Source organism: Ornithodoros turicata, chromosome 6 (genome assembly GCF_037126465.1).
Source record: "Ornithodoros turicata isolate Travis chromosome 6, ASM3712646v1, whole genome shotgun sequence".
Taxonomy (NCBI): Eukaryota; Metazoa; Arthropoda; class Arachnida; order Ixodida; family Argasidae; genus Ornithodoros; species Ornithodoros turicata.
This window is the reverse complement of record NC_088206.1, coordinates 69,347,981-69,371,304: the sequence shown is the minus strand read 5'-3', so window position 1 is coordinate 69,371,304 and position 23,324 is coordinate 69,347,981. Positions and strand designations below refer to the sequence as shown.

The 23,324-nt window shown below is 45.2% G+C and overlaps 3 protein-coding genes and 1 long non-coding RNA gene across 4 annotated transcripts; 2 read left to right on the top strand and 2 right to left on the bottom strand.

The window, feature by feature from the left end:
* The first annotated feature begins 2,959 nt into the window (after nt 1-2,959).
* LOC135397219 (uncharacterized) lies at nt 2,960-7,240 on the top strand. Its single transcript, XM_064628652.1, has 6 exons — nt 2,960-3,018; nt 3,449-3,847; nt 4,221-4,676; nt 5,078-5,473; nt 5,905-6,215; nt 6,992-7,240. The coding sequence occupies exons 2-6, from the start codon at nt 3,449-3,451 to the stop codon at nt 7,149-7,151; spliced, it is 1,722 nt and encodes a 573-aa protein (XP_064484722.1). The 5' UTR covers nt 2,960-3,018; the 3' UTR covers nt 7,152-7,240.
* A 3,818-nt stretch (nt 7,241-11,058) lies between these two features.
* Nucleotides 11,059-12,438, top strand: LOC135397221 (uncharacterized). Its single transcript, XM_064628654.1, has 2 exons — nt 11,059-11,639; nt 12,025-12,438. Exons 1-2 carry the CDS (start codon nt 11,203-11,205, stop codon nt 12,182-12,184), a joined length of 597 nt encoding a protein of 198 aa, XP_064484724.1. The 5' UTR covers nt 11,059-11,202; the 3' UTR covers nt 12,185-12,438.
* A 1,823-nt stretch (nt 12,439-14,261) lies between these two features.
* Nucleotides 14,262-15,725, bottom strand: LOC135397224 (uncharacterized). The gene is made up of 2 exons (XR_010423614.1): nt 15,473-15,725; nt 14,262-14,694 (listed from the first exon to the last, which is right to left on the bottom strand). It is a non-coding gene; the product is annotated as an uncharacterized LOC135397224 (long non-coding RNA).
* Nucleotides 15,726-16,336: 611 nt separating this feature from the next.
* Nucleotides 16,337-17,644, bottom strand: LOC135398711 (uncharacterized). The gene has a single exon (XM_064630095.1). The coding sequence runs from the start codon at nt 17,579-17,581 to the stop codon at nt 16,337-16,339; it is 1,245 nt and encodes a 414-aa protein (XP_064486165.1). The 5' UTR covers nt 17,582-17,644.
* Between the last annotated feature and the right edge of the window lie 5,680 nt (nt 17,645-23,324).

The window sequence follows — 23,324 nt, the reverse complement described above, 5'->3', positions numbered from 1 at the left end:
TATTTATGTCACCTAATTTGGAATAATGGTCCTCGTATTCTTTCATGAAGAGAAATCTTGCAGAATTCTGAGCAAAAAATCGCGTTTCACGGGTGTACATCGAAATAAAGTGATCGAAATCCCCGCTGCAAAATAAACTGCTGGAAATAAAAGTTATTTGATTGTAAAATCACGCAGTCGCGCGCGAGTAACTGCCAGCAGCGAACTTAGACTAACCCGAACAGAGGAATGCAAACACCAAAATTGAACTAATCTAATAATAAACCGACCAACGAGGTATTCCGTCGTGTCAGCCCGTCGAAATCCCGCTTTCGTGAATACGCTATTTGTGTAATAGCTTCGATTTGGGTACACCATCACCTAGGCAACTGCTGTTCATAAAAATGTCATTGAATAAATAAATAATAGGATAAGATAGTTTTGCTGCAAAAAGACAGCATATTTACGACGGGATGGTGATGCTGTAAAGAAAAAAATGGGGATGTGTGTTTCGACGAAGTCGAACTGGCTACCCCAATACGCTTACACACAGAAAGTACAAACAGATGAGAGATGAACAGAGATGATGATGGAGTTCAACATATTATTTATTACGTGGCTCGGACACTTCGCTCGTCTTTTACCAATAGCTGCTTCTGAAAGCTTTATTGTGCCATCCTAGCAGGCCGTGGTCTCTCCGGCAGCTGACAGCAGAGGCCGATATGACAATTACGTTAGCGTCAGTGTACGTTAGTGTCATACATACCGTGGAGTCCAATGACCAAGGAAACCTATCTGAAGCTAACAACAACACAGTCATATACGTGAGCGTGACTCAATGCGACAGGGCAGCTTAGCAGTGAAATTCAGAGCGCACTATCACGGACTTGCCCTCTGTTCGTTACCCTCAACTCTTTTGTTGAGCCCAGCGTGGTTATTTCCTCCAGGCTCAAAGAAACAAACAAAACTAAAAGCTACATGCTTCTTGTTTGCTTGTTTGTTTGTTTAATATGGGTTACGAGAGAGGTTAGCCAAGACAGGGCTGGCACGAACGGCTGGTCGGTGATGAAAGGGTGGGGCACTAAAAAGGATCGCTGTCGGTAATGATACGGAGATCGCGTTACCATAAATTTGTAACGAAAATACTTTAACGACACCAGTTGAAAAAAAAAAAATATCGCGATCCGCACTTCAATACTGAAAAAAAGTATCGATTACAGTAACGGCGTTGCGTTACGTACAACACTGCCATTAACATATGAGCCTATGTCTTCAAATATTGACAAAACGAGAGGGCAAATGATAACATTCGGTAGGCTACCGCTGCATTTTTGGGCGCGCGGGATCCTGCGGGACCATTCTTCCGCCCAAACAGCCTGGGACCATTTTTTCCGGGACAAAATTTTCCGAGATCACTTTTTCCTAGACCCAATGGCAAAATTTGCAATTGTATGAGAACTATAACAGAAACTAACTGAACCGAGTTTCAAGAAGCAAGCTCCTCATCATATGCACTTAGATTTTGAAAGTTTACGTATTTCGAATGACGGAATATATTTATGGAAATAACTGCGCCGCTATATATAAACACGAAACATGACAAATACAGTGACAATATAACAGTTGGGTGACACGGTCGGTAAGCATTTGTCCGCCTAGAACCTCCGGGGGGATGAGCAAATGTCCGGTGCGCAATTATCTGGGAACCGCCATCCGCGGGTTGGTTGTTTCCATTATGAAGTGGTCTTTTCTAGTTTCTGACTACAATTGCTCTATTTTTTTTTTTTTTAGATTTGCAAGGAGCATAGTTGGGAATATAAAATATCTGCCGCTCGTAAATGTTTTTCCCAGAGGGCGGTCTGGACTGGAAACTACACATACTCGTATACTTTGCCGATTTCTACTGGCGTCTGTTTTACGCTACTACATGACTGGTATCTGACAGAGAATACTAATTTCTTTGCTCGTGTAGATTAATATTCGTTTCCCACAAATCTCGTTGCGTTCCATAATTGATCGCTTTCTTCCCTAGCCCTTCCTTCCTTCTTTTCCTTTTTTTTTTGTGAAATATTTTCCGTGTTTTCTTCTCTTCCTTCCTTTTTCTTTGTCCTTTTTTCTTTGGAATAGCAAGCCGGCTCTTTGCCTGCCTAACCTTTCCTTTCTTTTTTTAACAAACATATCCCCCCAAGAGAGAACTGATGTTCTGAGGCTGAAACAACATAGAAAGGACGGAGCCTGCTCATTGCCTGGCTAACCTTTCCTTTTTTAATAAACATCCCACTATGTGTTTGGTGTCGGATTTTTTTTTTTTTTTTACATTACGTAATTAGAGTGCTTATCAGGTACACTACAAGCTCGGTTTTGTATGAGAACTTGGAGACCATGTTTAAAAACGTTCAACCACAAAGATATTGTTGAATGGCGCGATAATAACATTTCAGACATTCCATTCCACGTCAATAGGGAGGTCGCAACCTTCAATTTTTTTTCTCAAGGCAAACCCAGAGTTGCTCGACACGAACTTTCACACAACCCACGCTGTCGTCCTTGCGCGCAGTTCCACGAACTGCTTTCAAGCCACAGAACAAAACCGCTTTCCCTTTCGCTAAGCCGCTAAGCCCGACCCGTGACAGCAGAACACACTACAGACCTAGATTTTGAAATGTCGTCTGCTTGCAACCACCTTCCCCACGTGACCTTCTCTCCACGCCGTTAATGCCTATAGCTATCCTTCTTTCCTTAAAGTTCTCCTCATTTTCCTTTTCGTTTGTTTGCTAATTTTCGCTTCTGCTACCACAACGCAAAGTATCGTCTGCTACTGGGTGTGTCGTCTGCTTGCGTGTAAACGGCGATGACCAATGGCGGAACAGCATTTTTCGGCTTATTAAGAACAATGTTAGGGGCGAGGGGGCAAATGACGCGAGCGACCAGAGTATATTAATGGCTGGCAGGACAGCAATCCTTCATAACGCCTAGGATTTCTTGGAGTGCCAACGACCAGCCTGGGATTCAGCAGTTCACGACTAGAAGCAGTTCACGGTGGGGGCATATATACTTTGCTTGTAGTGCCTTAATAGAGAGTGTCGGAAATTATTAGGCAATTAGTGTGTGTGTTTATGGTATAGTTCGTTTAGTTTCGGTATAGTTTCAGAAATTTGTGGTAAAAACCGGGGGTCTATGCTCTTGCCTTCGGGAATAATCGTGTGTACAAAGCTTTCGTCCAGTGTTGTGCAGGAAAATAGTACAATTTGTTTCGAAACATCGCACGTCTATTGCATTCATCCCAGTTTTAATCCCAACTGAAACCAAAGTCTGCCCGCAGCGGTGTATACCAGGTTTTACGTGAAATATAGTCAGATTGTCTTCAGCTGGTCTGGGTTTAGTCATATTTGCATAGCAACTAAGGTATCGATATACTTCTTCCTTCTATTAAATTTGATCTGACCAAGTATTTTTTTCTTTTTTACAGATGAAATTCCTCCTCTCCCTCGTCATCTTCTACCTCCTCGCAGCCGCATGTTGCGCCAGTTTTCTCCCTTCCCCCATCGGAGTAATCGCCAATGGCTTTCGGAGTCTCGCCGAAGCCAAGATCTCGACGGCGGGCAAGATCGTCTCCTACATCACCGGTGACCGCCCTGTCAAGGCCAGCGTAGCTCTGGACGTCGGAGACAAACCCCAGGAATACCACGAGCTCATCGAGGAGCCCGCAGTCGAGACTCAAGTGGAGGAACCCTCGGGTTACGAAGTCACCCAGAGGTCTCACCTGCCCGACCTCAGCGCCGCCCTGTACGCGATTAAGCTCGGTGAACAGTTGCACGCGGCGTACCCTATTTCTGGCGCCATCCCCCTCAATGTTCACGACTTTAAGGTAAGGGTACTTCTTGGTTAAGAGCAAGGATGATTGCTGATTCAGAATAACTTTTTAGAGTTTGATGATCAAATATTAATTTGATGGCTGGGTTAGCGTGAGTGCGTTGCGTTTCGGAGTGGCAAGTGGATAGGGGAGGGGTGTTGTTTCTCCTTTTTCATATTTTATACGGCCTAATTCTGTGCTTTGACAGTTATGATCTTTCTATATTTGAAAATTAGAAGAATTGTCTACACTTTTTATAGCTTTTTAGAGTTACCCATACCGGACATTATGAATACCATAATACGCGGAGTATTTTTCGGATTTTTAAATGTTTTTCTGCTTTTATTCTCGGTTTTATTAACACCAGAATCTTCATTTTTTCTCTCAGGACAGCGTACCAGCAGGCAACACTGGTGGTCAACTCATGGCCGTCTCCATGATACATCAGTACCAACCCCAGTACCAGGGTCAATACACCTGGGCACCCGCCCCATACCAGCAAACCCCCGTCGCTGAGCAGGCATCCCTCGAAGCTGAACAGGGAGGCGCTGAAGAGCAACAAAAGCCAGTACCTTCGGAACAAGCCTCTGCTAATCCTGCCGGCCAAGTCCCATACTACATGTACCCGCAAGTTCCAGCTGAAAAGCAGACTGTTCCTGGGGCACAGGCCCAACTGGCACCTTCTGGACCTCACGGACAATATCAGCTGCTTCCCTACGTACCGGCACAGTACTACATGTACCCTCAAGTTTCAGCGCAACAGCAGGGTGCTGCAGGAAGCAAGGTTGAAGTTGGTGCTCAGAATCAGCAAGCCTACAAGTGGAATCTCGCAGATCAAGGATGGGTGAGATAAATAGCTTCTTGTAATAGTTAGGCTATCCAATCTGGATTTTCTCGACTACTAGTGGATTCCATTGGATTTTATTTAGTTATATAGTGGGTTTCAATAAGTTTTAGCAAGTTTGGATGCTTACTTGGGAGTTTAGACTATAGGTGTCACTGAGAAATCGGATTTTGCATTCAAAGTATTTTATGTTCGGCGTCCGCTTTCAAAGGGTTAACGAAAAATCTAAATTCATGAGGAAAGAAGGCACCCAAGTATCCACAATTATTGTTTTTTTTGTGTGTGTGTTTTTTCGCCCTTCCGCCTCTCCGGAAATTCCACAGCGTCTGTTCTCACGATTCTTGCTCTGTCACCGCATTATCTTGCCTCATAACCTTGTTCCGTTATCCTTAATTTTCCAGGTTGTCCCCCAGGAGGTAATGAACTATTACCTTCAACAAGCTCAGACTCTACCCGAAAAATCCGCGGAATCTAGCAACGCTGAGCAAAGCCAGGCGTCTTCTGCACAAGCTCCGTCCGTTCGGTCTCCAGGCCATGCCTACCAGATCTACCCGTACGGTCCAATCAAGATCCCAGCCGACGCCATGACGCAGCGAGTACCATTCGAGGCCTACTACCCGGCGTCGCACCAGATGGGAGTAACTGGAATGCAAGACTACATGGCCCAGTTCCTGAACATGTACGCCAAGCAAAGTCAGGCATCCGGTGCCTCGATGCCACCCGCCATTCCCGGAAGCCAACTCCCTGAAGCGTTGCAGACTTCAGAAATGACCAGTGTCGAAGGGATGCCCGAAGAGGTAAAACGCTTTTCTCTTTTTCAACCCAATCCAATTCACCGTTTGAGAGTCATCCTTTTTTTTTTTTTTTTTTGCCACATTTGTCTTTAATCTATCTCATGCTGCTTTCACCGTTTGTTTCACTTTTTTCCTTGTGGAATAGCAAGCCGGCGTCCCGTTTGGCTTACCTTTCCGTTTTTTCTTTCCTTTTGTTCTAATAAATATATCCCCCAATCCAATTAAACGACATCTAAGACCGATAAGGCTTACTTCGTTATTAAGATTGATCGATGAAACTTGACGTTTCGGATAAATCATTTAAACTTTTGGACGTGCGTATTAATACCAGCCATTCGAGCTCCAGTCAGTCATGTTGCAAAGCTTGCTTAGTGATTACTACAGTAAATGAGTACCAAAGCGTGCCATCACAATACTGAACGTACCTCTTGCAGGACATGCTCCCAACACCACGTGAAGACGTCAGTGGCGAAGAATCCTCCTTGGACTTCGTTACGGGGCATCCCGAAGAAGCAGCGACCAGTCCCGCGGAAGACGTGGAGAACGAGACCCTCTCCCGTGACACCCGCAGTGCTGACGAGGCCACTCCAAGCGAGGTTCGACTCAGTGATGATGACGTCGAGGCGTACTTCCTATTCATCAAGCAGTACGACGACAACGAGTGCATGGCAAGGCTCATTTGCGAAGTGGCTCATGACCCAACCGATTTTGGAATCTACGGCAGACAAATCAGCCATTTCTTCAGGTGAGAGAGAGAGTTGATAGCAGACGACTGTCGCAGATAACTTATCAATGATAATGACGTTAGCAGAAAAGCAGAAATTTGTTATCAGAGACATTCTTAATGCCCTATTTCCGTCTTCGAGCTTCGCGAATATCGAGAGATGTCTCTCGCAGACGACAAATGATAGCAGATGACAGATGACGTACGCCTTGAAGTACCGCCACGTTCCAACTAAAGGGGGCACAGCCTCAGGCGACGCCCGCAACGAGTTTCTTTCCCTTTCCCTTTTTCCTTTGACTTTTAACCCTATTACTAGTAGTACTGTAATCATTCAATCAGTGGACGACGGGAAAATAATTGCAGACGACACTTTGTATGACGATTTTAAGCGCATTCGGCGCAGCTTATTATACCTCATTTCAATCTCGGAACTAATTTGCGTTAGATATTTACGGAGAAGGTAACCACGTAGCTAATTACTCTTCATCAGAACGTAACTTTCAACTATAAATAGTTAACTGCTTCTGTAACAAACAACCGTTCATATTTTACCCTCATCGCCGTGGTGGTATTTCGTCTAAAAGATTTCCTGTGATAACAAAAATTTTCGGCAAATTTTTATTTATACACTCCGAGAAAAATTACTCCTTTTGTGGCTTATCGTTGCTCCGTATCAGGTGTAAATGCACGGAAGCTCATGCGAACCTTAGGAACTATATGTATTTGCAGTGTTTGGGTGTAAATTTTGTCAGAGGATTAAAATGCGAGTAACTGCAATTCTTTCTCTGCCTTTCTAGCGAGTACGAACCCGTGGAGTCCCAGACCGCCGGTACCTACTACAAGATGGCCGCTGAGGAAGGACAGTCAAGCAAGGACTCCAACGAATGCGCCTCCAAGTACAGAGGATGCGGTGTACATTCCGCAGCACTCAGGGGTCTAACCACGGGAGAGTTCTAGAGATTATATCGCCCATATATCATGTACAGATAGATAGAGAGCTATAGTTATCGTCAATTGGAAGTCATATTATACGCATCTTCATATACCGTCTTGTCATCGCGTGTACAGTTTGTGTTCTGTGTCTGTCTTTTTGTGCCTTTGTCTTAATAAAAAAATGTGTTGTTCTGGCCAGAATGTCGGTGTTCTACGTCTGTTATTCCTCGTGGCAGGACTCGGGAGGGAACAAAGGGAGTGCCACGGACGGGTATTTGGGTTCAAAGCCCTTCAATTTAGCGAGCCTTGTTTTAGTAAATAGCGTTTTACAGCGTTTTCATCATGAATTTCTTTGGCATTTGAGGCTTTGTATGTATTTGTCCTTTCTATGTGTTCCAGCCTCAGAACATCAATTGCCATCAGCATTTTACAAACTTCTGCGACGCGTTTTTTTTCCTCTCTTTTTTTTTATTGCCATTATTAGAATACCAGATGTGTGATTATCAACTGCTGACCGCTTGACTGTTTTGCTGTAACGACCTCTGAGGAACTTTTTGGATGAATAGTATGATGAATATTACTAGGTTGTATTAATACATCAGCCAAGGTTGTATTTTTATTTTTTAAATTTATTTTCCGATTATTTACTTTCGGAATAGCAAGCCGACACTCCGTGTGGCTGACATTTCTCCTTTCTTCCTTTTCTTTTTCTTCTAATAAATATCCCCCTCCGCCTCCAGTCAAGGCACGTAGTACCACGTGGTAGTACTATGCTGTATGGGATGAAATAATGGTCCCGCGGGGTTCCGTGCGCCCAAAAATACAGGAGCGTCGTTGTGGACAGCTGATGAGACATGCGTTTTTAAAATTAACATTAATAGCAATGAACAATAAAAGCTGCACGCCATTCAATGAGGTGGTGGTGGTGGTTGTGGTGGTGGTGATAGGGCTTGCCGTTGTCGGCCTCACGTATGTGGGCAACGTCACGACTCACGCCCTGGGGGAATGTGCGTCCTGGGCCGACTTCTAAGGGAACTGTGCCGACATATGTCTGAGGAACATAAAAGCGGCAAACATTGGCTGCACCGCTTGTATTGCGCGGATTGCGTCAGTTCTTCCTGTTCTTTTCTCTATTATTATAGTGCGGAGGCAACGCAACAAGACTCGGAAGCGATTCTCCAAGGTCCTGCTACCTTCTGCTTATTTCTGGTAGATAGGTTGTAGAAATGGTGCCCGCGTTCTTTTATAAAAGGAAGTATTACAGAGTAGGAAGCAAAATGGCACGTTACCTTCTGTATTCGTACCAATGAAATAAAACGTATATAAACGCGTTAAACTGAGCTCACTATCCTGAGGCTCCGACTTCACGCTCGCTCTACACTCTAAGAAAAAAAAAAGGAGTATTTTTACTCCTTTTGGGGACTAAATGCATTGCCACAAAAAATAGTCCCTTTCGGGAGTAAATGCACGGGAGTAAATGAATGTCACAGAGTGCAGACTGCATTTCACGCGCTGTAAGAGTCCCAAGTACATAATTCGTGTGCATGCATCAAAATACTTTGAAGCAGACCGTCAACCGTGATATATCGAGTGATATAAAATCTTCCGATATTCATAGGGCAGAATTTGCGAAGAAAGATGCGCTAGCTGTTTCTTACTCTGTGTGGCTAGAAAATTGCTACGTTGGCTGAGTTATAGAGCCCTATGCCCTTCAAATTGGGCAAGGGCACATATTTATACGTAGACTGTTGCATTCAGGAGACCGTTCGCGAAGTTCAGTGACAATTTGCAGTCCTGGTGAGTAAATGTCGGGACTAAATGTCGGGTTAGGGGACTAAAATGGGGAGTAATTGCAGACTATGGGAGTAGAAGCTGCAATTACTCCGTGTTTTACTCCTTTTTTTTTTTCTTAGAGTGTACGGGGGTGTATGTAGTTCGGCGTAGTTCCCAACTCAACCTGGATGCTGGTATTCTCCTAATGTTGGTCAGACAAAGATTCTGCACTTGTTCTTTTATACTTTCTCTGTCGATGAACCGTATCTTCAGCAGAAGCGGAGTTGTAAAGGCGATGAAACAATCAAATACGTGGGAGTACAGCTTTTATAATCCATAAAAACCGACACAGAAAAGATGCAGGCGACAACTGTAAAACCCGTGTCTGACCAATGGTCGAAAAGCACTAGCCTCCAGCGAACTAGTGCAGCGAATCATATCGCTCTTATGTTACTCATTAAGCGCATTCTTTTCACTTGCACTGGACTGCACTACCTTGGACTCCATGCAAGACGGGCTTTCGGGAGCTGCACTTTCCAGCTGAAAGGAACTTTATTAGTAATGCCTTTCATTTCAACAGGAAAGTGCAGCACGCATATAACCCAGTTCAGATCTGATGCAGGCGGTGCAAGCGAAAAGAATGGACCTATTGATGTAATTTCATTCTCCATTAACGCATGAAACAAAGACAAAGAAAACTATGTCTCCCAATTGTCACGGTCAAGTTATAGTACCGTTGGACGTCCTCATAGCCCTGGCCGATCTCCCTTGGGGCTAATGGCCATTTTCCGTGGGACGAAGAAGAAGAAGAAGAAGAGAGCGAATGATATACCACACGCTCGGCTATGATGTGTTTCATCAGCTATCTGCAACTACGCCCCTGTATTTTTGGCCGCGCAGGCGCCTACGGGACCATTTTTTCCGCCCACACAACCAGGGACGATTTATTCCGGGCCAATTTTTTTTCCTACACCCGCTTTATGGTGCAGCATTATGTAGTATTGTACATATAACAAGTGCTCACACTTTATAACAGGGAGGCAAAGGAGCGGAGGCGAGCTCCATCTATAGGGACAAACGCACCGTAGATCGAGGAAGACATATTGCAGTCGGTAACAATGAAAAGAAGAGCGTGACTACATACGGAGAAGAGAAACTTGCTCCTAACCCTTAAGAGCTTGTACAGGTTGGGACAAAAGTTTACGGAACACGGGAGCGACGTACTTTTTCTTCGGTGCGACACCCTAGCGGCTGCCGGAACCGGATGAGTTCACTGTTTCGGAGGGGTGGAAGGGTTCGCTGTTAGCGACACACAGTGGTAGTTTCGGTGTCGCTTGGGTGTGCCTCGGAGGGAAGCCACCGCTGTGTGTCGCTCACAGCCTACCCTTTTACCCCTCAGAGACAGTGAACTCACCTGCTTCCGGCGGCCGCTAGGGTGAAAAAAAGTAAGAAAGTAAGAAAGGAAAAGTACGCCGCTCGCGTGTTCCGTAAACTTTTGTCCCAACCTGTATAATGGTTCCAGGCCCGCACGGGATCCGACAACGCGACCATCCTCGAAACACAAAGCGCTTTCTCTTGGCGTGTATGTGTGTGTGTGTTTGGGGGGGGGGGGGGGGGAAGCCACCCAAACACGTATGAAGGTTCCAACCGGAAAAACTAGAACCGAAACAACGAGTGAAGATAAAGAGCTAAGCCTGGCCGGACGCCACAACCCCAGCGCCTAGCGACTTAAACCACAGACTGAGACTAGATCGCCTTTTCTTGTGTTATTATTATTATTAATTAATCTGGACGCCTGCCCATAAATTTCGAATGTGGGACCTCATTGTACTTGCCCTGCTATAAAAAGGAAAAGCGAAGAACCCGAACACGGACACTCCAAGTGCCTAAGAGACATATTCAACAAGTAATTCACGAAAACGCCAATCGGCCCCCTGGAGCTGGTACTTATTCGTGAATTACTTGCGATTGCTTTCAAAGAGGTCAACCCACTTGCAACAGCCCCCGGCAACCAATTTTCTTTCCGCTAACAATATCTATACAGGTCAGGAGATAAGCCCAGGACAAACACGGGTACAGCGTCAACTTTTTCATTCAAACCACATTACGTCACAGTGACGTCATTACTCATCCCTCAAATCCTCCTAGAAAAGGAAACCGTGACTCACGCTGAGCAAGTGATAACGTTAACCGGTCAACCCATTTAACCCCTTGAGTAGATGCCCCTGTTCTCTCTTTCTGCAGAAAAGGCTTTCGAAGTCCACTTTCTAGATCGACGTCCGTTTGTCAAGACATCTACAAGATGAAGTCCGCCGTCATCCTATTCGTGCTGTTTCTGTCAGCTTTTCACATCGTCTGCGCCGTAAATCCCTTTACGGCTCCCTTGTCGTGGCTTCGCGACATCCTGTACGGAGATCACGAAGAACGGAGGTTGCTGCTGGCGTCTCGGATATTAGCAGCCGTCGTCAACGACCCCATGTCCTTTGCATCGGGACCCGACACACAGCTAGGAGGATCGCCTGCTCTGGAGAATGCAGAAGCTACGTCTGCTACGAAACGCTCGACGGCCACTACGCTTACAAGACGCAGGCGGACGATATTCAACGGCCACGTGGAGAAGTCTTTGCGTCTAGTTCGCTTGAACGACGTCAACGACTGCATCTCGCTCATGGTGTGCAGTGCGGCCAGAGTTCCAAGGAGTTACGGCAGCTTCGGCGTGAAAATCAACCGTTTTTTTCGGTGAGTATTCACTAATCTGGTCCGTATATTCTGCTACAGTTTTGCAGCAGACGTAATCCAATGCAGTACATAATGGTCGTTATGCCGAGGAACATGGTGTTTGTAGTTTGTCAACTTTACTGACGTATACACAATAACGAAGCGGTCAAATGCGAGCAGACGACATTTCGTGACTGTTCGCGTCACAGACATGCAAGAGGGTAGCAGACGATCGTCTGCCATTGAAATCACCAGTCTCGTTGCTTGTCTTTCTTTAGCGCTTTCAATCAAAATGTCCGTTACATGTTAGCCTATACGTCACACCCTACTATTACGATGCCTCAGCGACGTCGCTTTCAAATCTGCGGATTCCTCATCCATGACGTCTCGATATTTTTACTTCCAGATACCCAACCTGGGACAGTGGATCTGCTGGATCGTACTACGCAAAGATAGCCCGCATGGGACGGAAGTCAGGCTCCTGCCGAACCCGTTTCACGCGCTGCCGTCGACCGATGAAACCTCTGTTTACGTCACGGACACGTGTCACACTGCGTGGGCGGTGACGTCATTCGTCGCAGTCTCAAGTATCTCCTCCACCTAAGATCAGTTATCATCTACCATTTTATTTATAATGACATCGTGATCGCAAATCATCTATGCCCCGATTCTTTGACGCAACGTACGACTGGATATGTTTCACTCTATGATATGTTTCTTGCAATGCTACGATGCCTCATCACATGTTCTGTACATGTCATCCTTCGTAACTTGCTACATGGTTTCAGGTGCTGAATAAACTTGATGCATTTTAGATTAATCGGGTCTCTTGTGTGGCATTGCGTGTTCTTTCTCTGGCTTTGTAATGTCGCGGGGCATTTCTTTGATGCTGTGTTACTAATGTTCCCACGTAGACGACCTTTGCTTCGTGCAAACGTGAGCCCTACTGCGATGCGCACACGTCGTGATTCTCGTTCAGTATCAGCTGGTTCGCTCAACCAACCATCTTGCGTGGCTGCTGTGGCACTTACGCGTGTTTCTTGTAACCTTTATAGCCGCAGCTTCCTAAATACTGTTTCGGCCTGTCAATAAACCCAGTTTGCTAGTATACAGTCTGTTACAACCTACAAGTGCCGACAGCCACGTGGTATCTGCCAGGCCCTTCGATGACGTTAGACATGACCAGGAAAAGCAGGCCTTATCACTTACTTGGGCAAATCGGTTGCCGACATATTGCAGAGTGCAGACCGTTCATGTGGCTCTTGCAGTCCCTCTGTCGTTTGTCTGAAGCACTGTCCACAGTCAATGACATACCTGTGCAATTTGCAGCAACATTTCCGTGTACGTAGTACCGTGAGTCGCCACAGGGGGCACTGAAAAGACACAGCTTTGTCTTCACACACAGTGAACACACACACACAAAAAGAAACGCCACAACAACTTTATTGCGAAATGATGAATCAGAGGTTGTGCTGAAAACAGAAATACACGTGGCTGGTAAATATAGGTAATCTTAGATAAGATATGTAACATATCAAGGCAAGAAAAAAGAAACCGCCGGATGTGTCACACCAAAATGTCGACTAAAAATCGACATTAGGGAATATTCTTTTTTAAATTCCGTGTTAGCGCTGCGAAGCAACTGTGGATATGAGCGGCGTATATATGTGGACTGATGGAGAGAGGACAACAGGAAGGAGTGGGGGACAAGGGGTCAGCGTGCACCCTGGGCCGACTTCACGTTGGGGTTTATGGAACGTCCTCAGAGTCTGCGTTACACTCAGTACAGAACACGAAGGACCGCCACAATGACTTCTGAGGTCAGGTTATCTTGGAGTCAATTGCAAATGCCTTACAACGTACAGAGTTTAGGCTATAGGTGGCACCATACGGTACAACGGTAAAAGCCACTCCCTCCATCCCTAGGCATGTGGTGAGCTCACCATGAAAAAAACAGCTAGGAATAACGACAACGACGGAAGGGCACAGGCGAGCTGGTACATGATGACGAAACGATAGAAACCAGAGATAGGGGAGAACGAAAGGCGAACTAAAGCGAATGTGTGCGGCCTCGTCTCTGCAGTCGTGGCTAGATTTGTGCGTAACGCGTTACTATAGTAATTGCGTTCCTCGTAATCAATTACTTTAGAAATACATTCTCTGTATGATATATCTGTAAACCTACTTGTGACTTTGAGAGAACTGATGTTCTGAGGCTTGAGAACAACATAGAAGGGACAATCACATACAAGACCTCAAGTTGCCTAAGAAACTAACGATGAAAGATGAAAGTCACTGATAAGGTTAGCCAGCTGTAGGACTCGAACCCACATCTTCTGGATTACCAGAAGATGGTCCCGGTAATCCAGGTCACCGATAATCCAGAAGATGTGGGTTCGAGTCCTACAGCTGGCTAACCTTTTCAGTGACTTTCATCGCTACTTGTGACTGTTTGTTATTCGAAATATCTTATCTTCATTATCAAAAACAGATTTTATTTAACGTTGAACGAATAATAGAGATCTATTAGTGTTCTATTAGAGAACTATCAATTTTCCTAATCATGCGAACATGCACGAGGGACCTTCGCAAAGCTCAGCGTGCTCAAAACAGTCAACAAACAAGATCGTGTTCACACACAAAAAAACAACTATTTATTACAATTGCACACTATCTTATCTACATGTACTCTCCTTATTCTTAAGCATTGCAGCAACTAGCGCCGTCCGTGCACCGGCAATAAATAACACCACCTAGAATTTTTTTATCACCACCCTATTTTTCTTTTAAAAAATGCTATCGCATGACACATGCTTACTCTCCTACTATATCAATGCATCTGTATCATATCGATAGCATCGATATAGTATATCTATATATACATGCACTAGGACACTCTTCGCACGGGGGCTAGGCTTATCCGAAGTTGGTAGCCAAGGTGATCAAGTTGATTATCCTCATGGGGCAGGTGTTGTACTTGATGGTGCAACCTTCAGTCCCGTGGGTTCGACCAACCTCGAAAGCTCGACTGTAGCCGGATGTGATTTCGTCGATCCTCAACATGGTGCTCAACCCTCTGGAAAGAGATAAATTCATCGGTGCTGTCAGCGTACATCTTTATCATCGCGAGTAATCACAATGCGATCAGTGGCAGCTGTGTAGAAAAACGAAAGCAACGACTCAGTTCCAATTGAAAGTGCCCAAGCAGCGCAATGTACTGAAAGTCGAGTGCAATAGGGGTGGACAGTATGTGTCTTATCAATGTTCTTTTCAAGGCCTTCCATCTACCCGTCCACCCGTACTGCACTGGACTTTCAGTACATTGTGATGCTTGGGTGATTGTGAATGTACCCTTGCTAGACTTAATGAGGCCCAGAAAGTTAGTAATTAAGCCCCCCAAACGATCGAGTAAGTTATTCCAATAAAACACTATTTGGAATTTGCCTCTGTTCTAAAAAATCAGCACAAAACTACATAAAGTGAACACAACCACGTGTGGTCCAGGGCAGCACAATGTACTGAAAGTCGAGCGCAATAGGGGTGGACTGGTAGGTGGAAGACCTTGAACACACTCGTGAAGGTAAAGAACATTGATAAGACACATACCGTCCACCCCTATTGCACTCGACTTTCAGTACATTGTGCTGCTTGGGGTCCTGTGTCCCCCATCGGGGGTCAGATTTCATCATGTTTCACGAATTAGCCTGCCCTTCGAGTCTCCTTCAACGCAAAAGTTTCGGCAAGATAAGAGGCACCTATGAATCTAGCATCGAGTAATCTATCCCAAAATATTGGAGAGTGGCGTTACATGAACGTAATCAGTCATATGTATATGCGCCAACCTTATCACTGACCCAAAGAAGGACGAAAGACTGGCCCCGTAGCGACCGAAGGCCTTGTCGTTGGCGCCAACGAAGCAGATCATCTTGAAGATGCACTTCCGGGAGTCCAATGTCCTGACGGCGGCGAAGTAGCTGCTGATCAAATGCGTGGCTGCTGCTTCGGAAGGAGACGGCGTGTTGGAGGAAGTGACGTCAGGCTCTTCTGAAGAACGACGCCTGCGTCTGATGGTGGCCAGCAGTGGAACTGATTTGCCCTTCCTTTCTGGAGTAGATCTGTGGAAGACAAAAGAGAGATGTAGAAACAAGCAGAGAGAAGTGCACCCATACAATGTGCAAGCGTATAACCGTAGAGGAACAATCGGAAATCTCCATCTTATTGTTCCTTAAAATTGAATCAAATCAATCGTTGAGGAACAGTCTATCACGACTATACAACTCCATCTCCGTCTTCTGTACTTCTCTTCCCGCAAACTATTTAACTATGGTTGAACAGCCGTGATTCAGCGGGAAACAAAACTACCATCATTCTTGCGTGGAAGCAATTAGAACCAAGAACTTTTTTTTTTTTTTAATTCACTTATCAACTTATCAGAACCAAGAAACCACCAAGAAAGTTATTGGTAGGGTCTTAGACGATGCCCGACCGCACTGCAAGGCATGGATAATTATACAGTCAAACTCCTTTACAACGAAACTCAGGGGACAGCAAAAAAAAAAAAAAAAAAAAATGCAGGAAAGGTATTTTCCTTAAAAAGGATGTCCATTATTGGACCTATAGGGCTCCAGCGGGACCGCAAAAAAAATTGCTGTAGTGGTATTTTCGTTAAAAAGGTGTTCGGTATAAAGGAGTTTGACTGTATATGTATTGAAAGAAAGCTACACTTGCCCTTGAGATGATGCCTCGCTGTCCACATCACCGGACTCCACAACTTGCGCAGGGAAGCTCCTGGCTGGCTCAGGCAAAGGGTCGAATCTGTAGTGGCCCCTCGCAGGCACATAGACAGGTCGAACTGCCGGAGGAGGCGCGGCTTCCGTGATGGCAGCTCTCGCTGGAGGTCCTGCAGGCGCCGGAAGTGCTGGTCGCTTGCTGTCCTCTTCGACGTCCGCTCCAAACTGAGCAGCGTACGCGTCTTGAGCTTTCTGAGCGGCAGAAGGCGCTTCCGTTGCTGGAGCACTAGAAGCTGAAGTGGATTCCTCGTTGCCCCCTTGGAGTACCTCAGAGTCCATGTTCAAGCCTGGTACTGATGGAGGCACGTCGCTACCGGCTGTAACGTGATAGTAGGCAGAAGGGTACGATGGAACTACAGAGCCTTGCGTAGCAGGAAAACCAAAAGTTTGATGCGGTAAGAGGTGCTCAGGCTGGACGTAGTACCCTGAGGGGTAGCCATAGTTTGTGTGGGCAGCAACCTGAGGGAGTTGTGCGCTGTAAGCTTGCTGGACATCAGCGTCTACTGGGACGTTTTCTGGAACGTTAGTGTCTTCACTCGTTGTGTTGGTGTCCGCGTCTTCTTGTGGTGGCTGCGGTGTTACCTCGGACGATGTGCCGCCGATGATACGACCGAGGAGGCTGGGAATAAAGTCTGGGTCGTTCTTAATGATCTTCCGGACCAGTTCTGGATCTTGCTGGGCGAAGTTGAGCAGAGCATCGATGTCGCCGCCGGAAGCCCTCATAGGGGCACCGTAGTTTTGCTGCTCAGACCCGGTGAGGCCCTGGAGAAGTCTGATAACGAGGTTGGGGTTGTTGCTGATGAGGGTGGAAATTGCCGGGGACTTGGCCAAGCGCAGAAGTTGATCAAACGTTCCACCGACAGATGCTGTGTGAGGCGTGAATTCGTGGTCGGGCTGTTGATGCGAAGGCAAGTCTGACTGTCCGCCAGCACCTAGGGCGACGTGCTTGTAGACTTCGGAAGTTTGAGGGAGAACAGGAGCATGGCCCTGAGGGGCGTCAGGAGCATGTACGACTGGAGCTTGGCCGTTGTGAGTGACTGACTTGCTGAAGCTGAGATCGACGCTCGAGGGTAGGTTTCCGAGGACCTTCCTGAACTTGACATCGGTGTGCGTCGGCGAGTGAGAGATATACTTGCTGATGTTGAAGTCCACGGGGGCTGGAGACCCGGACATGGAGTTGCTGAAGCGGACGTCTACGGAAGATGGTGTGTTGCTGATCGACTTCTTGAGGTTGAAATCGAACGTGTTTGCACCCTGCGACAGGTGTTTTCTGAAGCTGAAACTTGACTGGGGCTCGGCTTGAGGCTGCAAAGCTGGGTAGAAAGGCTGTGGCTCGGGGAAGGCTACAGGCTGGGAAACCAGGTAGGGATAGCTGAAGACAGGCTGGAATCTCGCTTCAGGAACGAAGAAAGACTGCTGAGGCACTGGCTGTTGAGGAGCATGATTGGGGACGTGCTGAACCATTGGTGCCTCAATGACAACAGGTTCGGTCCTCTCCAGAGCTGGGGCCTTGAAACTTTTGGAAGGGATGTGCACGAACTCTTTCTTAACGGACACCCCACGGCCGCTGTCTCTGTTCTTGTACCAGTTGGATATGTATCCCAGGAGTCGGGTGGCCAGAGAGAGTTTCAGACCAACGAGACCCACACCGAGCATGAGTTGCCCCGCGGGAACGGCGACCAATCCAGCGGGTATGAGGGCGGTCATGGCGGACAATGGGATGGTGGAGTCGGTGTACTCGGGTAGGAGAAGAAAAGTGGCGAGGAGGCTCCAAAGGAACAAGCGGGAGACCTGCATGATCGGACTCTGAAAGAGATATATAATTGATTGATTGTAAACATGCGCGTGGCAATACAGAATCTGTGAGATATGACAACTGAGATAACAGCACGGAAATATGGGGATAATGCTTCATCGAAGAAAAAAACACACGGAAACAGCATGCTCACGTCAGTGTGCACTGACACTGACACTGATAAGTGCACTGACACGTCGAACAAGGAGTAATAGCAGTGACGATAATGGTCATGTTGTCAGTATGGCACAATTTAAATACATGGATCTCATCCCAAGCAGCACAATGTACTGAAAGTCGAGTGCAATAGGGTGGACGGTATGTGTCTTATCAACGTTCTTTAGCTTCACGAATCTGTTCAAGGCCTTCCACCTACCCGTCCACCCGTATTACACTCGACTTTCAGTGCATTGTGCTGCTTGGGATGTCACGTTTCTCATCTTAACTTATCTATCTTACGTTTATCTCATACAGCGCTCTGAATGCATTCGACCGAGCACTCAAATATTAGTCGAATTATTTGATATTTAATAATAATAATAATAATAATAATAATATTGTCACATATAAAATATTTTTCAATCTGGCCCGCAGAACACTGCTGCTTATGAACACACCACGCCTGAATATCATATTTCTACTATATTGGAAACTCAACGAGCTACACTTCGGTTACCGATAGACATTTAATCATCGGACGGGCACCTGGCTAGAACACGGTATGCTATACCCGCACTTTGCAACTAATAATGTGCAAATAAATTTAAATTTATTTTAATTAATATTTCAAAATCCGCGTTCAAAATAAACCGGTCAAGACGTATATTTATCAGTTGATATATCATACGCTGTCAAAACAGCTTCACCACATAACACCGATCGGAGCCAGTCATCATTCAGAATGGTAGCGTTCTGTATCCTGATATATTAAATACAGGAGGTGCACGTACTTTTTTCGCAAACGAAATGCAAAGTGTCAAAAAAAGAAGAAAAAAAAAGCTGTACGCCTCCTATTTTCAACAAATAAGGTGAGAGAGCGGTATCATTCGGAAAGGTGGTTGGCTGGGAGCGAATTATCCGGTTAAGTTCTATTGTAACAGTGGATAGTTTTCTCTCACACACTCCTTCCGGTAACTCTGCACTACCTCAAAAATCACCGGAGTGCGTAAGTGGTGACACGCACGGCAAATACTAGTTAAATAGTTATTATGAGTTACAAAAAAAAAAAAGAAAGAAAGAAGCTGCGATTACAAGACAGCGCTATCTAGGCTCTCACAAGAAACAAAAGTATAAAAGCAGACGACATCCATCAACCAAAAGGACATCCATCCAGACGAATCGGGAACATCCCACGGGGCATAGAAAAAAAAAGCACGGTACAAAAATAACCCAGATTTTCTATTTTTAGACTAAAAGTCGTACTGATCAATGAAAATCAAGCGATCAAATCACTCACCTAATTATTGAACTGTCAGACGAAGCAATGTAAGCGCACAAGTTTCCACAGCAGATGACGGTGGATGCAGACGATCCGAGGTGGATTGCTTCGGCTCGCCCAAAGTTGCCTCTGTGAATCGGTAACACATTCGACAGGACTTCGAACAAGGCAAACGCTACAAAAATCACTACGATAATATTTTCTATGTTCAGACTAAATATCAAACTGATATATCAAAGTCAATCGATCAAATCACTCACCTAATGATCGAACCTAACAGACGAAGCTATGCTAGCACACAGTTTTTTCAGCAGACGACAGTGGATGCAGACGGTCCGAACTGGTCACAGCAGACGACAGTGGACGCAGACGATCCGAGGTGGATGGCGTCGGGTCGCCCAAAGATGCCTGTCTGACCCCAATTTTCTTTTTATACTCACCTCTCAGGGACAGCATGGCTAAAATCCCTCTGGGGGATTTGACCGAGGGGGTCAAATCCCCCTCAGTTTCCCCTTCCATCCCCCAACATCCTCCCTAAAAGTGAAAGTGTTCCTTCGCTCAGAATTGGGCCAGGGTGCTTTCCCCCTTCCCTCTACCCAAGGTGAATCGTTAATGGAGGGAGAAATCGTGTGCCTGGTTCTGGGTACTACAAGCAGGCATAGAGTCATATGGTTACGAAATCGATTTCCCCCAATAGATCCATGACGAAAACCCGAGACTGGGAAAAGACGAAAAACAGACGACACAACACAAAGTCTCACCAGCTCGCTTGCTTTTTAACCATTTTATCTGTATCATCCCCCAATACGTCTATTTAGGCTGATGTAATGCGTTTACTGTATAATATCAAAGACATTATCAGAGCATTGCGCGTAAGCCATTACTCCAGAATTTGTTGTGTTCATCTGTGTGCTCCTCTGTCTCGGAGTTTCATTTTTCAACATTATCCTCGTTCAATCGCTGTGTAATGCCACGTGAACAAAACACCACAACGAACGAACCAACCAATCAACCATAAATGTGATTCTCAGCTTCCCCCCCCCCCCCCCCCATCTTTTGCTAAGGATGGCAAGTCAAAAAGTGACTGCCTTTATGCGTATAGTCGCATAATTTGAATGCCTACTTGCGTTATTTATAGCTACATTAATTAATCACAATTCCTGCGTTATGTTCCCATCGCTCGTGCTGCAATGACTGTGTTGACTGTGAAGATAAGGAATTGCACAACAACAACAATAAATTATGACGACCAGATGGGGTGTTTCACCTCGGTGGTGCAGTACCCTACCCCACTGCACGTGGAACATTATGTGAAGATGATGAAGGAAGGATGAAAATACAAGAAAGCACTAAAGCGTCTGGAGCAAGCAAGTGCAATACAATCTTTTATGCACGCTTTTTTACGCATTACTGGATGCATATGAGCGGCGCAAGCAAAGCGCAAAAAATAATAATAATAATAACGAAGAAAGAGAAGAAAGAAGGGAAGAAAGGAAGGAAAGGGACATCAGAATGATTTGAAAACAAACAGTGGAAACCTCAATGGAGGCATAGCCTAGAACGTGGATTTTATTTTTGTGTGCTTAGAATTCAATAACTACAACTTCCCTTAAACGTATTTCAAGAAATGTCTAATTTCGCTGCAAACGTTAGTCGGCTATTCTTTCCCTTGTGATATATAAAATAATAATTTCTTCTATATAAGAATTCAAAATGAGTATTTATTTTATACGTTAATAAATTAGATAATCAGGCTCTTGCAGCCGCCGTGCAGGTGGCCCAGTTCGCATAATTCTGATTGCTTGTTTTATTGCCTACCGAGGAGAAATGATAAGAAATTGCCACTTTGGTGCATCTTTCGGTCGACGATACAGGGATCAGTGCACTGCCACCAAGCTACTATTTAAACAGTTTAAACAATTTAACTCGCAAGACACAAAAACACCCTATGTTTTCTCACGTAAACACATTTTAAAAAAACGCCGTGCTTTTGTACACACACACACACACACTGTGTTCTTGTATCTCATCTCATGTTTTCTTGTATATTGTAACTCATATCGTACTGTTCTCAATGCAGGATATCCTGCTCACGTTGTTCAGAACTGCCTTTTCTGTGGCACCCAATTAAACCTTTGACGCGGCTTTAATGTGAATAATTTTAATATCAACGACATTATGAATGCTACGATTGCACCGCAGAAACGGCAAGAGACGCAGATATCATCATACAAAAAAAAGAAAAAAAAGAAAAGAGAGAGAGAGCCTTGACTCCCTCTACCTATTTTCCCTAACCAGTGGTGTCTGAAGGATACAAGAAGTTGAAATGTAGGTTACGCATTCCAATACTCGGAACTTAACCTCGCTCCCAAACGTTCAAACTAGGGTGTTGTGGCAGCTTGCATTTGTTGTCCAAATCCACCTTGGCATCTGGACGGACAACTGAAAAGCGCGACCTTGCTAGCAGAAACGGGCGACGCATATAACAAAGCAGACGACAGTTCACAAAAGCAGACGACACGTCACAAAGGCAGACGACGAAAGCGAAAGTGCCTCTTTTGACTAGTGTGCAGCTTCAATGTTGACTTCCATTGCATTGCTTACCATTTTCACGGCGAAGAAAACGCGCACAGAAAGAGAAGTATGTTTAGAGGCAAATGACGTACCGTATTTTCCGGTGCATAAGGCTCACCCACGAATATTAGAGAAGTGGGAAGCACAATATTAGGGGATTTAACACCTATCAAGAGGCCGAAAATCATAACGCCGAACTATAAGAAGGCCCAAAATCATAACTACGAAGTGTCAGAAGGTCGAAAGTCAAAAGGCCGAAAATCAGGACACCGAACAATCAGAAGGCACAAAAAATAAAAAGGCCAACGAGATAGAAGACATGGGCGAGACAAGGGATCGTTTTTTTTTTTGTTTTTTTTTTCATAAGATTATGAAAAAAATTTTGCGGCTCTTTTATTAGAAATCAAATAATTGGAATGCATAGCATTTGGTGCTCGGAAACAAACTGGCAACAGAGTGAGAGAGAGAAAACGATACCATGTTTACTACAAAAAGAAAATGCCTGGTGGGTGAATGCCAGTGAATGACTTTATCACCCACTGAATGAACTGTAGAGGAGATGGTGTCGCTCTCTGCTGCATTTGGTGACTCGAACGCGAGGTGTGCGGGGTGAGGTGAGTGGGTGTGTATGACCTTTTCTTTGCAGACTGGGGAAACTTGCTTCGTGTCAGTTTTTAAGGGGTAACTTGAATGCATCCGTAACAAATAAAATGCTTCGGATGAAATAAAAAACGACTCTATGAAACGGCGTTGAATGAATCTGCGTTCGATGAAATGTCTTCTTCATCCGATTCCTAGCCCCCCCTCCCCCCCTTTTTTTTGCCATTTCATTCGACACTATTAGCACGGTCCTTTGATACTGGACCGTGCTATTAGTAAACGGGTTCACTCACGTATGCCTGTCGATTCATTATTAAAAACAGTAGAAGTCACTTCAAAATTTCGACGTCAAAATCTGCAATTTTTCATTTCTATTTATTTTGTTGAAGGATTCCGCACATATTATTCACTTAGCGAGAGATCCTTTTTTATCGAATTTGTCGGGCACCGAAAGATCCACGTTCCAAAGCGTCAGGGTGACGCTGATATAAACCATTTAAAAATAAAAC

Coding starts and splice junctions, on each gene's coding strand:
- LOC135398711 (XM_064630095.1), bottom strand. CDS start 17,581: ATGTCCGGGTCTCCAGCCCCCGTGGACTTCAACATCAGCAAGTATATC.
- LOC135397219 (XM_064628652.1), top strand. CDS start 3,449: ATGAAATTCCTCCTCTCCCTCGTCATCTTCTACCTCCTCGCAGCCGCA. Junction 3,848..4,220: donor TCAATGTTCACGACTTTAAG/GTAAGGGTACTT, acceptor TTTTTCTCTCAG/GACAGCGTACCAGCAGGCAA. Junction 6,216..6,991: donor CAAATCAGCCATTTCTTCAG/GTGAGAGAGAGA, acceptor CTGCCTTTCTAG/CGAGTACGAACCCGTGGAGT.
- LOC135397221 (XM_064628654.1), top strand. CDS start 11,203: ATGAAGTCCGCCGTCATCCTATTCGTGCTGTTTCTGTCAGCTTTTCAC. Junction 11,640..12,024: donor AAAATCAACCGTTTTTTTCG/GTGAGTATTCAC, acceptor TTTTACTTCCAG/ATACCCAACCTGGGACAGTG.